This window comes from Phaenicophaeus curvirostris, chromosome 33 (genome assembly GCF_032191515.1).
Source record: "Phaenicophaeus curvirostris isolate KB17595 chromosome 33, BPBGC_Pcur_1.0, whole genome shotgun sequence".
Classification (NCBI taxonomy): Eukaryota; Metazoa; Chordata; class Aves; order Cuculiformes; family Cuculidae; genus Phaenicophaeus; species Phaenicophaeus curvirostris.
In genome coordinates, this window is record NC_091424.1 from 2,444,157 (window position 1) to 2,458,667 (window position 14,511).

At 56.6% G+C, this 14,511-nt stretch overlaps 1 protein-coding gene across 1 annotated transcript; it reads left to right on the plus strand.

The window, feature by feature from the left end:
* The first annotated feature begins 246 nt into the window (after positions 1–246).
* Positions 247–12,950, plus strand: TGM1 (transglutaminase 1). Its single transcript, XM_069879127.1, has 15 exons — positions 247–259; positions 1,664–1,883; positions 3,198–3,377; positions 4,323–4,583; positions 5,916–6,034; positions 6,389–6,496; positions 8,502–8,676; positions 9,210–9,348; positions 9,432–9,535; positions 9,968–10,056; positions 10,133–10,286; positions 10,694–10,972; positions 11,368–11,528; positions 12,074–12,210; positions 12,695–12,950. Exons 2-15 carry the CDS (start codon positions 1,667–1,669, stop codon positions 12,948–12,950), a joined length of 2,379 nt encoding a protein of 792 aa, XP_069735228.1. The 5' UTR covers positions 247–259; positions 1,664–1,666.
* The last annotated feature ends 1,561 nt before the right edge of the window (positions 12,951–14,511 follow it).

Genomic DNA, 14,511 nt, shown 5'->3' on the forward strand with positions numbered 1-14,511 from the left:
TCCCTGCCACATAGTGAGCCATTGCCCCACCCCATAGACCCCCCCTCTGCCACATAGTGAGCCATTGCCCCACCCCATTGCCCTCCCTTTGCCACATAGTGAGCCATTGCCCCACCCCATAGACCCCCCTTTGCCACATAGTGAGCCACTGCCCCACCCCATAGGGCCCCCAAGTGTGGGGCAATGGGGGCGTGGCCATCGTTAGCCCCGCCCCTTCCGCCCCTGGCCCCGCCCCCTTTCCCCTGGTTCCCCAACCCCAGTGAGTGCGGGATATTGGGATTACTGGGAGCCACTGGGAGGTACTGGGAGCACTGGGAGAGGGCGTGGGGGGGGCACTGGGGCAGCTGGAAGGGGGAACTGGGGTTACTGGGAGGCCAGAGAAGGGGGAACTGGGGTTACTGGGCAAACTGGAAGGAGTGGGGGGCCAAGGAGGGGGGAACTGGGGTTACTGGGAGCACTGGGAGGGAGTCACTGGGCAAACTGGGAGGAGTGGGAGGGTAAAGAGGGGGAATGGGAGTTACTGGGAGCACTGGGAGGGTTTAATGGGGTCGTGGGGAGGAACTGGAGGGTGTTATGGGGGAAACTGGGGGGTACTGGGAGGAATGGGAGGGGGGTTACTGGGGGCAAACTGGGAGGGATTAGTGGACTTAGTGGGAGGACATACAGTGGGTTACTGGGAGGACTGGGAAGGGGTCATCAGAAAGACTCTGAGGGGGCGACTGGGAGGGGTTACTGGGAGAACTGGGAGGGCGTAACTGGCGGTACTGGGAGCACTGGGAGGGGCCAGCTGGGAGCACTCTGGTTGCCGAGAGAACTGGGGGTAACCGGGATCTACTGGGAGCACTGGGGGGACTGGGAGGGCTCCGGGAAAGCGGTGGGAGCTGTGGCAGGGGGGAACTGGGCAAACTGGGGGAACTGGTTGGACTGGGAGCCGCAGAGGAGGCGGAGGGGGGGGGGGAGCTGCTCGGGCAGGCCGGGACGCCGCGGGCGCGGCACTGGGATGGACTGGGGTGGACTGGGAGAGGCTACGGAGGCAGAATGGGAAGGACTGGGAGCCTGGGAGGGGTTACTGGGCCATACTGGGGGGTTACTGGGCCAGACCGGGAGCGTGGGAGGGGTTACTGGGAGGCTGGGAGAGGTTACTGGGCTGTACTGAGAGGCTGGGAGGGGTGACTGGGCCATACTGGGAAGGACTGGGGGGTTACTGGGCTGTACTGGGGGCTTACTGGGCCAGACTGGTCCATTCCTACTGGTTTCCTGCCTCTTCTACTGGTCCATACTGGTCTTCATGGGTCTGTACTGGTTTTTAACACCCTCTACTGGCCTTACTGGTCTTACTGGGAAGCGATAAATGAGCCATTATGGAAGGTCTTGGTGGTTCCTACTGGTGTCCTCTCTCTCTTACTGGTCCATACTGGTGTCTGTGAGTTCATACTGGTCTTTGACGATGTGTACTGGTCCATACTGGTCTCTACTGGTCCATACTGGTCTTTAGAGCCCAGTTTTGGCGCACAACAAGCCCTACCAGTCCCTACTGGGAGTGCTCTGAAGGCATCACCATGGGGTTCGTGGAGGCCGTGGCTACCCGTGCTGCTTCCTCGCGCCTCCCAGTGCCCCGGACGGGTCCGTACTGGTCCCTACTGGTCCATACTGGTCCATACAGGCCATGCCGGAGGTGGACCCGCGGCTGGACGGGGGGCGGTGGGCGGGTGCCAGCCTCCGCCCCGGGGCCTCCCGGTCTCCTCCTGCCCCTCGGCCCCGAGCCCGCGGGTTCTGGCGCCGCCTGGGTGGCTGCTGCGGCTGCTGCCGACGTCGGGAACGCGACTGGGACCCCCTGCCCGGAGAGATCCCGGGGAGAAGACCCCCCCAGGTCCCCCGGCCCGGTCAGTGTGGGGTTAAAACGGGGTGGGGTGGGGGGGGGAAAGAGCTTTTTTTTTGGGAGAAAAGAAGGTTTGGGGTGAAAAAAATGGGGTTTGGGGTGAAAAAAGGTGGTTTCGAGGCTCCCCATTGAGAAAAAAGTGGTTTCGAGGCTCCCCATTGAGAAAAAAGTGGTTTCGAGGCTCCCCATTGAGAAAAAGGTGGTTTCAAGGCTCCCCATTGAGAAAAAAAGTGGTTTCGAGGCTCCCCATTGAGGAAAAGCTGGTTTCAAGGCTCCCCATTGAGAAAAAAAGTGGTTTCGAGGCTCCCCATTGAGGAAAAGGTGGTTTCAAGGCTCCCCATTGAGAAAAAAAGTGGTTTCGAGGCTCCCCATTGAGAAAAAAAGCAGCAGTTTCGAGGCTCCCCATTGAAAGAAATCAAAAAGGTGGTTTCAGGCAAAAAAAAAAAAAAAAAAGCTGGTTTTAGGGCTCCCCGTTACTAAAAAAGAGCAGTTTGGGGGCTTCTCGTTGGAAAAAAAGGGGGGTTGGGGTGAAAAAAAGGTAGTTTCGAGGCCCTCATTTTAAAAAAAAAGCCTCATTTGGGGGCAAAACCTGATCATTTAGGCTCCAAAAATGAGCATTTTGGGACCGCCCCCCCTCATTTGGGGGCCAAACCTCCTTTTGGAGCCAAAAATGAGCATTTTGGGTCTAAACCTGCTCCTTTTGGGGCCAAACTCCCTCCTTTTGGGTCCAAAAATGAGCATTTTGGGTCCAAACCCCCTCCTTTTGGGTCCAAATTCCCTCCTTTTGGGTCCAAAAATGAGCATTTTGGGTCCAACCCCCTTCATTTTCAGTCGAAACCTCCTTTTGGGTCCAAAAATGATCATTTTGGATCCAAACCCCCTCATTTTGGGTCCAAAACTGAGCATTTTGGGTCCAAACCACTTCATTTTGGTTCCAAAAATGAGCATTTTGGGTCCAACCCCCTTCATTTTCAGTCAAAACCTCCTTTTGGGGCCAAAAATCAGCATTTTGGGTCCAAACCCCCTCCTTTTGGGTCCAAATTCCCTCCTTTTGGGTCCAAAAATGAGCATTTTGGGTCCAACCCCCTTCATTTTGGGTCGAAACCTCCTTTTGGAGCCAAAAATGATCATTTTTGGGGCCAAACCACCTCATTTTGGGGCCAAAAATTAGCATTTTGGGTCCAAACCACCTCATTTTGGGTCCAAACCACCTCATTTTGGAGTCCAAAAATGAGCATGTTGGGTCAAAACCTCCTTTTGGAGCCAAAAATGATCATTTTGGGTCCAAACCCCCTCCTTTTGGGTCCAACCCCCCCAGGGCTCCTGGTGCCTCGAGGCCTCGTGGTTTCCTGTCGCTCCGACCGTGACTCCCACCACACGTCGGAGTTCGAGGCCTCGCGCCCCGTCCTGCGCCGCGGCCAACGCTTCGGGCTCCGCGTCCTCCTCCCTCGGCCCTTCGACCGCGACGACGACGAGCTCTGCGTCGAGCTCACCCTCGGTGAGAGGCTAATTAGGGGCTGGGGGCGCTAATTAGGGGCTGGGGGGTGGAAAGTTGGGGTTGGAGGGGCAAAAGTTGGGGTCGGAGGGGCAAAAATTGGGGTTGGAGGGGTGAAAATTGGGGCTGGAGGGCATTAATTAGGGTTGGCGATGCCAATTTGGACCTGAGTGGCACTAATTAGCGGCTGTAGGGAACTAATTAGGGGCTGGGGGGGCAATATTCGGAGCTGGAGGGGTGAAAATTGGGGCTGGAAGGGTGAAAATTAGGGTTGGAGGAGCAAAAATTGGGGCTGGAGAGCATTAATTAGGGTTGGAGATGCTAATTGGGAGCTGAGGGCCGCTAGTTAAGGGCTGGAGGGGCGAAAATTGTGGCTGGAGGAGCACTAATTAGGGCTGGAGATGCTAATTGGGAACTGGGGGGTGCCAATTAGGGGCTGGGGGTCCTAATGAGGGACTTGGGTGACGACCTCCAGGGTTTCCATGACCTCCAGGGTTTCCATGACCTCCATGGGTTCCATGACCTCCATGGGTTCCATGACCTCCAGGGTTCCCATGACCTCCATGGTTCCCACGACCTCCAGGGTTTCCACGACCTCCAGGGTTTCCACGACCTCCATGGGTTCCATGACCTCCAGGGTTCCCATGACCTCCAGGGGTTCCTTGACCTCCAGGGGTTCCTTGACCTCCAGGGTTCCCATGACCTCCAGGGGTTCCTTGACCTCCAGGGGTTCCCATGACCTCCAGGGGTTCCCATGACCTCCATGGTTCCCATGACCTCCAGGGGTTCCATGACCTCCAGGGGTTCCATGACCTCCAGGGGTTAATTGACCTCCATGGGTTCCGTGACCTCAAGAGGTTCCATGACCTCAGTGGAGGGTTCAATGACATCGCGTGGTGTCTCCATGACCTCACGGGGCTCAACTGATGATGTCCACCCCTCCTCCAGGCCCCAACCCGCAGGTGGCCAAGGGCACCCACGTCCTCATCCCCCTGGGGGAGACCTCGGCCACCGGCTGGACGGCGGAGCTGGAGGAGGAGCCGGAGGACGGGGCGGGTCACGCCCTCAGCCTGGCTCTGGCCGCGCCGCCCGACGCCCCCATCGGCCGCTACCACCTCAGCCTCAAGAGCCGGACGCGCGCCGGCTCCTTCGCCGCCCCCTTCGACGACGCCAACGACTTCTACCTCCTCTTCAACCCCTGGTGCCCCGGTGAGACCTTCTGGGGCCAAGCCCCCCACTTTTTGGGGCAATCGGGGTCAATTTAGGTGGTTTTGGGGCTCCTTGAGGTGAGATTCCACAATTTTAGGTCTTCTTGGGGGAGATTCTGAAGTTCTGGTGTGAGTTTAGGTGGTTTGGGGGCTCCTTGAGGTGAGATTCTGAAGTTCTGGAGTGAATTTAGGTGGTTTTGGAGCTCCTTGAGGTGAGATTCCACAATTTTAGGTCTTCTTGGGGGAGATTCTGAAGTTCTGAAGTGAGTTTAGGTGGTTTTGGGGCTCCTTGAGGTGAGATTCTACAATTTTAGGTCTTCTTGGGGGAGATTCTGAAGTTCTGGAGTGAATTTAGGTGGTTTTGGAGCTCCTTGAGGTGAGATTCCACAATTTTAGGTCTTCTTGGGGGAGATTCTGAAGTTCTGGTGTGAGTTTAGGTGGTTTTGGGGCTCCTTGAGGTGAGATTCCACAATTTTAGGTCTTCTTGGGGGAGATTCTGAAGTTCTGGAGTGTATTTAGGTGGTTTGGGGGCTCCTTGAGGTGAGATTCTACAATTTTAGGTCTTCTTGGGGGAGATTCTGAAGTTCTGGAGTGAATTTAGGTGGTTTGGGGGCTCCTTGAGGTGAGATTCTGAAGTTCTGGAGTGAATTTAGGTGGTTTTGGAGCTCCTTGAGGTGAGATTCCACAATTTTAGGTCTTCTTGGGGAAGATTCTGAAGTTCTGGAGCGAGTTTAGGTGGTTTTGGGGCTCCTTGAGGTGAGATTCCACAATTTTAGGTCTCCTTGGGGGAGATTCTGAAGTTCTGAAGTGAGTTTAGGTGGTTTTGGGGCTCCTTGAGGTGAGATTCCACAATTTTAGGTCTCCTTGGGGGAGATTCTGAAGTTCTGGAGTGAATTTAGGTGGTTTTGGGGCTCCTTGAGGTGAGATTCCACAATTTTAGGGCTCCTTGAGGTGAGATTCTGAAGTTCTGGAGTGAATTTAGGTGGTTTTGGGGCTCCTTGAGGTGAGATTCTACAATTTTAGGTCTTCTTGGGGGAGATTCTGAAGTTCTGGAGTGAATTTAGGTGGTTTGGGGGCTCCTTGAGGTGAGATTCTACAATTTTAGGTCTTCTTGGGGGAGATTCTGAAGTTCTGGAGCGAGTTTAGGTGGTTTTGGGGCTCCTTGAGGTGAGATTCCACAATTTTAGGGCTCCTTGAGGTGAGATTCTGAAGTTCTGGAGTGAATTTAGGTGGTTTTGGGGCTCCTTGAGGTGAGATTCCACAATTTTGGAGCTTCTCAGGATGAATTTTGGGGTCCCCCCCTAATTATCTCCCCCTCCACACCCCCCCCCAGATGACCAGGTCTACATGGAGGAGACGAGCGACCTTAACGAGTACGTCCTTAATGAGAGCGGGCGCATATTCTATGGCACCGAGCACCAAATCGCCGAGAGGGCCTGGAACTACGGGCAGGTACCTCGAAACCCAGGAGGACCCCAAAAACTGGTTGAATCAGCCCCGAAACGTGGTGGGACCCCAAGAATTTGGGTGGGAAATGGGAGGTTGGACCCCGAAAATGGGAGGTTGGACCCCAAAAATGGGAGGTGGGACCCCAAAACTTACTGAATCGCCCCCAAAGTCAAGGGGGGTCCCCAAGCCCTTGGTGGTTCCCCAAAAAGCATCAACAGTAGGAGAGTAGAAGCCCCCCAAATGGTGGAGTTTGATGGGATTTGGGGCGGCTATGGGGTGGGACGTTGGGTTTTGGGGGTGAAACGTTGAGTTTTGGGGTGAAAAGTTGGGTTTTGGGGGGTCTTGGGGTCCCCCCAGTTCGACGCGGGGGTGCTGGACGCCTGCCTCTACATCCTGGACCGGCGAGGGATGCCCCACAGCGCCCGAGGAGACCCCGTGATGGTGTCACGCGTCATCTCCGCCATGGTGGGTTTTGGGGCGAAACGGTGGGTTTTGATGAGTTTTAGCTGTGAAACGTTGGGTTTTGGGGTGAAATGTTGGGTTTTGATGAGTTTTGGATGTGAAATGTTGGGGTTTTGGGGTGAAATGTTGGGTTTTGATGAGGTTTTGGGGTGAAACGTTGGTTTTTGGGGTGAAATGTTGGTTTTTGATGAGTTTTAGCTGTGAAACATTGGGTTTTGGAGTGAAATGTTGGGTTTTGATGAGGTTTTGGAGTGAAACGTTGGGTTTTGGGGTGAAATGTTGGGTTTTGATGACTTTTTGGAATGAAATGTTGGGTTTTGGGGCAAAACGTTGGGTTTTGATGAGTTTTAGGTGTGAAACGTTAGGTTTTGGGGCAAAATGTTGGGTTTTCATGAGTTTTAGATGTGAAATGTTGGTCTTTTGGGGCAAAATGTTGGGTTTTGATGAGTTTTAGGTGTGAAACTTTGGGTTTTGGGGCAAAATGTTGGGTTTTGATGAGTTTTAGATGTGAAATGTTGGGTTTTGTGTGAAATGTTGGGTTTTGATGAGTTTTAGGTGTGAAACTTTGGGTTTTGGGGTGAAATGTGGGGTTTTGATGAGGTTTTGGAGTGAAACGTTGGGTTTTGGGGCAAAATGTTGGGTTTTGATGAGTTTTAGGTGTGAAACTTTGGGTTTTGGAGTGAAATGTGGGGTTTTGATGAGGTTTTGGAGTGAAACGTTGGGTTTTGGGGTGAAATGTTGGGTTTTGATGACTTTTTGGAATGAAATGTTGGGTTTTGGGGCAAAACGTTGGGTTTTGATGAGTTTTAGGTGTGAAACGTTAGGTTTTGGGGCAAAATGTTGGGTTTTGATGAGTTTTAGATGTGAAACGTTGGGTTTTGGGGCAAAATGTTGGGTTTTGATGAGTTTTAGGTGTGAAACTTTGGGTTTTGGGGCAAAATGTTGGGTTTTCATGAGTTTTAGATGTGAAATGTTGGGTTTTGTGTGAAATGTTGGGTTTTGATGAGTTTTAGGTGTGAAACTTTGGGTTTTGGGGCGAAACGTTGGTTTTTGATGAGTTTTAGCTGTGAAACGTTGGGTTTTGGGGCAAAATGTTGGGTTTTGATGAGTTTTAGGTGTGAAACTTTGGGTTTTGGGGTGAAATGTGGGGTTTTGATGAGGTTTTGGAGTGAAACGTTGGGTTTTGGGGTGAAATGTTGGGGTTTGATGACTTTTTGGAGTGAAACATTGGGTTTTGATGAGTTTTAGGTGTGAAACGTTGGGTTTTGGGGCGAAATGTTGGGTTTTGATGACTTTTTGGGGCAAAACGTTGGGTTTTGGGGCAAAATGTTGGGTTTTGATGAGTTTTAGATGTGAAATGTTGGTCTTTTGGGTGAAATGTTGGGTTTTGATGAGTTTTAGGTGTGAAACTTTGGGTTTTGGGGTGAAATGTGGGGGTTTGATGAGGTTTTGGAGTGAAACTTTGGGTTTTGGGGTGAAATGTTGGGTTTTGATGAGGTTTTGGAGTGAAACGTTGGGTTTTGGGGTGAAATGTTGGGGTTTGATGACTTTTTGGAGTGAAACATTGGGTTTTGATGAGTTTTAGGTGTGAAACGTTGGGTTTTGGGGCGAAATGTTGGGTTTTGATGACTTTTTGGGGCAAAACGTTGGGTTTTGGGGCAAAATGTTGGGTTTTGATGAGTTTTAGATGTGAAATGTTGGTCTTTTGGGTGAAATGTTGGGTTTTGATGAGTTTTTTGGGCTGAATCGTTGGGTTTGGTGGTGAAATGTTGAGTTTTGATGACTTTTAGGTGTGAAATTTTGGACTTTGGGGTGAAATGCTGAGTTTTGATGATGAAACGTTTTGATGACTTTTAGCGGTGAAACATTGGGGTTTGATGAGTTTTTTTTGGGGTGAAATGTTGGCTTTTGGGGTCCACCAGAGCTCCGTTGGCTTCTGGTGGCCCCCGTTGGCTTCTGGTGGCCCCGTCTGCATTTTGGGGTGAAACATGGGGATTTTGGGTCTCAGGTGAACTCCCTGGATGACAACGGGGTCCTGGTGGGCAACTGGACGGGCGAGTACGGCCAAGGCACCAACCCCTCGGCCTGGGCCGGCTCCGTGGACATCCTACGCGCCTACCATGCCTCGGGCGCCCCCGTGCGCTACGGCCAGTGCTGGGTCTTCGCCGGCGTCATGACTACTGGTTTGTACTGGTCTGGACTGGTCCAGCCCTGGCGTAGGCCGGGGAGGGTCTGGGCACCTCCAGGAGCCGTTGGGAAGTCACGGGGGTCACCCTAAGGGTGGGAAGATGGGGGCGAGATGAGAAGCTCCATACTGGTTTCTTCCTGGTCTGGACTGGTTTATACTGGGAAGGGGTCACTGGGAAGCAGAGAGGAGCCCCTTGTAGAGAGAAGACTCAACCATGAAGCTAGGCTTGATACTGGTCCCTGCTGGCTCCTACTGGTCCCTGCTGGCTCCTACTGGTCCCTGCTGGCTCCTACTGGTCCCTGCTGGCTCCTACTGGTCCCTGCTGGCTCCTACTGGTCTCTTCTGGTCCCTGCTGGCTCCTACTGGTCCCTGCTGGTTCCTCCTGACCTGGTTTCTACTGGGAGGGGGTCACAAGGGAGCTCGTCATGGAGAAACGAGTCAACCGAGAGCGAGAGATGCTTTGATAGCGACTTCTGGCGGTCCTACTGGTTCTTACTGGTTTATACTGGTCCGTACTGGTGCCCGCAGTGCTGCGCTGCCTGGGCCTCCCCACCCGCACCGTCACCAACTACAACTCGGCCCACGACACCGACGTCTCCCTCACCACCGACATCTACTTCGACGAGAACATGCGGCCCCTGGAGCGCCTCAACACCGACTCTGTTTGGTACTGGTTTATACTGGGTTGTACTGGTGTCCTCTGCCGCTCTGGACTGGTTTATACTGGTATTTGCCCTCCTCACCCAACAGGAACTTCCACGTGTGGAATGACTGTTGGATGAAGCGCCCGGACCTCCCCGATGGCTACGATGGGTGGCAGGTGGTGGACGCCACCCCCCAGGAGACCAGCAGCGGTACTGGTTTAGACTGGTTTAGACTGGTTTAGACTGGTTTAGACTGGGAGGCACTGGAGATGCTGGGGGAAGGGACAGTTTGCGGGTGGTGGGACAGGGAGGAGCTGCTGGAGGGTCCATGCGATGGGTTCGCAATGGTTCCTACTGGTCTCTACTGGTTCCTACTGGTCTGTACTGGTTCCTACTGGTCTGTACCGGTTCCTACTGGCTTGTACTGGTCTGTACTGGTCTATACTGGGTGGAGGGGGAGGTTGGGGGCCAGTGGGAGGGGGAGGAGCCTCCACGATCACTCAATGATGGTCCATGTGACGGGATCACAGTAGCTCCTACTGGTCTGTACTGGTTCCTAGTGGCTCCTACTGGTCTGTACTGGTTCCTACTGGTCTGTACTGGTTCCTACTGGTCTGTACTGGTTCCTACTGGTCCACGTAGGTCTCTTCTGCTGCGGGCCCTGCTCAGTGACGGCGGTGAAGAACGGCGAGGTCTTCCTCAAGTACGACACGCCCTTCGTCTTCGCCGAGGTGGGTGCGTCTCCCGCTAACGGGGGGGAGGTCCCTACGCTAAATGAAGGGGTAATTAACACTAACGAGGCCGCAGGTGAACAGCGACAAGGTCTACTGGCAGCGGCAGCCCAGCGGGGCCTTCGCCGTGGTGCACGTGGAGGAAGGCGCCATCGGGCGCCGCATCAGCACCCTGGGGGCGGGCTCGGGCGCCCGCGTGGACGTCACCCACCAGTACAAACACCCCGAGGGTGAGGCCCCCGGGGACCCCAGGGACCCCACCCCACCGGGGACCCCTCCAACCGTCACCTGAGCCGCGGGGATCCAGCCCTGACCCTGACCCGCCAGCCACAACCTTGATCCGTTGACCTCAACCTGTTGACCTCAGCCCTTGACCCTCAAGACCCATGGACCTCAGCCCTTGGCCCACAAGACCCATTCACCTCAACCCTTGACCCATTGACCTCAACCCTTGGCCCTCAAGACCTGTTGACCTTAACCATCAGTCCATTGACCCCAACCCTTGGCCCTCAAGACCCATTCACCTCAACCCTTGACCCATTGACCTCAACCCTTGGCCCTCAAGACCCATTGACCCCAGTCCTTGACCCATAGACCCCCAACCCTTGTCCCTCAAGACCCGTTGACCTCCCCCCAGGCTCGGAGGAGGAGCGCCAGGCCGTCTCCACCGCCACGTCCCATGGCTCTCGCCCGCGGAACCGGGGGTCGCCGTCCACGGGGGAGGTGTCGGTGACGCTGGGGACGGGTCCTACGGTGGCCGGGGCTGAGCTGGAGCTGCGGGTGGTGGCCAGGAACGAGGGCTTGGAGCCACGGACGCTTCTCCTCCGCCTCTCGCTCTGCTCCGTCCGCTACACCGGGGTTGCTGGCGCCGCCTTCCGGCAGGAGCAGCACCGACGCACGGTGCCACCGGGGCAGGGTGAGGCCCGGGACCTCCAGATCCCTCCCAGATCCCTGGTTCCACCTCGTTCCTACTCTTCCCGAGGGATTCGTTGCCACCAGGGTTGTCCAGGTTGCCCAGGGGTGGATGTTGGTGGCCAAGACCCCTGGATCTGGTCAAGATCCCTGGATCCAGCTGGGATCTGGGGGTCTCTGAGGTCCCTGGATCCCACCCAGATGCCTGAAGCCCATCCCAGATGCTTGGAAGCCCCCCCAGATCCCTGGTTCCTCTCCTGTTCCTCCTCTTTCCGAGGGTTTCGTTGCCACCAGGGTTGTCCAGGTTGCCCAGGGGTGGATGTTGGTGGCCAAGACCCCTGGATCTGGTCAAGATCTCAGGATCTGGAGGTCCCTGATGCCGCTGTGTGTCCTCCCCAGAGGAGACGGTGACCATGGCCGTTCCATACTCCGAGTACGGCCCCCACGTGGGTGACCAGGATGCTCTGAAGCTGACGGCGGCCGGCGCCGTGGAGGAGACGGGACAAGTGGTGGCCAAGGAGCTTCGGGTCCGGCTGCACTCACCCGAGCTCACCCTGACGGTGAGGGACCTGCCAGGGATCTCCACCTCCCACCTGGACATCTGTGGCCTCCAGGATGGGGCCATCAAGGATCTCCAAAACCCTTGGGGCCTCCAGGATGGGGCCATCAAGGATCTCCAAGACCCTTGGGGCCTCCAAGATGGGGCTGGGGTTATCAAGGACCTCCAGGACCCTTGGTTCCTCCAGGATATGGATCTTGGAGCCCCCAGGATAGGGCTCGAGTCTTCCAGGGCACTTGGATCTTTTAGGATTGGGGTCCTCCAGGACATTTGGATTCTCCAGGATGGGTCTGGGGTCCTCCAGGAACTCCAGGATGGGTTCTGGGATCCTCCAGGACCCTTGGGTTCCTCCAGAATGATTCTGGGGGTCTGGGGTCATCAAGGATGGGTCTAGGGTCCTCTAGGACCTCCAGGCTGGATCTGGGTTCTCCAAGATGGGCTGAGTTCCTTCAGGACGTTTGGAGATCCTCCAGGAATGGGGCCTGGTGGTCTGGGGTCTCCAGGTCAGGCCTTGGGGGTCCCACCACAAGGTCCCATCTTGTGCAGCTGCTGGCGCCAGCCGTGGTGGGCCAGGAGACGCCGGTGCAGGTGGTTTTCCAGAACCCCCTGCCGGACACGCTGAGTGGAGCCACCTTGCGCATGGAGGGCTCTGGCATCTCCTGCCCCAAACCCATCCAGATCGGGTGAGGACATGGGGACGGGGGGGACTGGGGACCCCTGATGGCTTCCTATGAACCTCCATGACCCCCTTGGTCCTCCAGAACCCTTGATGACACCCTAGGACTTCCATGATCCCATGGTCCTCCATGCCTCCCGTTGACCCCCATGACTCCCCTTGACCCCCTGACCCCATATGATGTCACGTGACCCCTCGGTGACCCTATATGACCCCATGGACCTCCATGAGCCTTGGTGATTCTCCATGATCCCATGCTCCTCCGTGACTCCCATTGATCTCCATGACTCCCGTTGACCCCCTAACCCCACATGACGCCACGTGACCCCCATATGACCCCATGGACCTCCATGACTCTTGATGGTCCTCCATGGTTCTCCATGATCCCATGCTCCTCCATGACTCCCGTTGACCCCCCATGACTCCCCTTGACCCCCTGACCCCATATGATGTCACGTGACCCCTCGGTGACCCCCCGTGGTGTCCCCCAGGCCGGTGGGGCCGGGGCAGACGGTTCGGCTTCGGCAGCCGGTGGTTCCCCTTCGCCCTGGTCTCCGTCGGTTGGCGGCCGCCCTGGAGAGCCCTCGCTTGGCCACCCTGCACGGTTCCCTCCAACTGGACGTGGCGCCCGCCCCGACTGGGAGCGCTGGGAACGATGGTGGCGGCGCCGCTGCTGCCGCCCCCTCCCGAGGCCGCAGGAGGGGGAGGCGCCGTGGGGCGACCAACGCCGGCAGCACTGGGGGGTGATGGGGGCGACTGGGGGGGACTGGGGGCACTGGGAGGGGGACTGGGGGCACTGGGCAGGGGACTGGGGGCACTGGGAGGGGCACTGGGGGCACTGGGAGGGGCACTGGGGGCGCTGGGAGGGGACTGGGGGCACTGGGAAGGGGACTGGGGGCACTGGGAAGGGGACTGGGGGCACTGGGAGGGGCACTGGGGGCACTGGGAGGGGGACTGGGGGCACTGGGAGGGGACTGGGGGCACTGGGAGGGGGACTGGGGGCACTGGGAGGGGGACTGGGGGCACTGGGAGGGGGACTGGGGGCACTGGGAGGGGACTGGGGGCACTGGGAGGGGGACTGGGGGCGCTGGGAGGGGGACTGGGGGCACTGGGAAGGGGGCTGGGGGCACTGGGAGGGGGCTGGGGGCACTGGGAAGGGGACTGGGGGCACTGGTTTGCCCCCTCCACCCTCATCAATAAAGTCCACGTTGGGACCAGCGTCTCGTGGTGTCACTGGGACAAGAACTGGGGGCACCGGGAGGGGACCCACAGGGCCCTTCTGGACACCTAGAGACCAACCCACGACTCGTCTTCCAACACCAGGACCCTTGGGAGCCCCCTGGGACCCCCTTAGGGCCTTCCAGGACCACCACGAAAACTCTAAAAGCCCCCAGACCCTTCTAAAGGACTCCAGACCATTCCAAAAGCTCTCAGGGCCCTTCTAAAAGCCCCCAGACCATTCTAGAGCCCCTCATGTGCCTTCTAAAAGCCCCTAGACCTTTCTAGAGCCCCCCAGGCCTTCCTAAATGCCCCCAGACCCTGCTATTGCCCTCCAGGGCCCTCTAAAGCCACTTGGGGCCCCTCTAAAGGTCCCCGGGCCCTTCTAAAGGCCCCCAGACCCTCCAAGAGCTCCCCAGGGTCTATCTAAAGGCCCCCAGATGCTTCTAGAGCTCCCCTGAGCCCTTCTAAAGGAACCCAGACCCTTCAAGAGCCCCCCAAGGCCCCTTCTAAAGGCTTCTAGACCCTTCTAGAGTGCCTCTTGACCCTTCTAAAGGCCCCCTGACCCTTCTAGAGCCCCCCTGAGCCCTTCTAAAAGCTTCAAGACCCATCTAGATCACCTCTTGACCCTTCTTCATGCCCCCAGACCATTGTAGAGCCCCTCACATTCCTTCTAAGGGCCCCCAGGCCCTTCTAGAGCCCTGCAGAGCCTTTCTAAAAGCACCCAGATCATTCTAGAGCCCCCCAGGGACAATCTAAAGGCCCCCAGGAACTTCTAGAGCCCCCCAGGGCCCATCTAAAGGCCTCCAGACCCTTCCAGAGCCCCCCAGAGCCCTTCTAAAGGCCCCCAGACCGTTCTTGAGCCCCTCATGTCCCTTCTTAAAGCCCCCAGACCCTTCTAGATCTACACAGGGTCCTTGTAAAGCCTCCCAGATTCTTCTAGAGCTCCTCAATGCCTTTCTAAAGGCCCCCAAACCATTCTAGAGCCCAAGAAGGCCCATCTGAAGGCCCCCAGACCCTTCTAGAGCCTCCCAGAGCCCTTCTAAAGGCATCCAGACCATTCTAGAGCCCCTCTGGATGATTCTAAAGG

Coding starts and splice junctions, on each gene's coding strand:
- TGM1 (XM_069879127.1), top strand. CDS start 1,667: ATGCCGGAGGTGGACCCGCGGCTGGACGGGGGGCGGTGGGCGGGTGCC. Junction 6,497..8,501: donor CACGCGTCATCTCCGCCATG/GTGGGTTTTGGG, acceptor TTTGGGTCTCAG/GTGAACTCCCTGGATGACAA. Junction 8,677..9,209: donor CGCCGGCGTCATGACTACTG/GTTTGTACTGGT, acceptor TGGTGCCCGCAG/TGCTGCGCTGCCTGGGCCTC.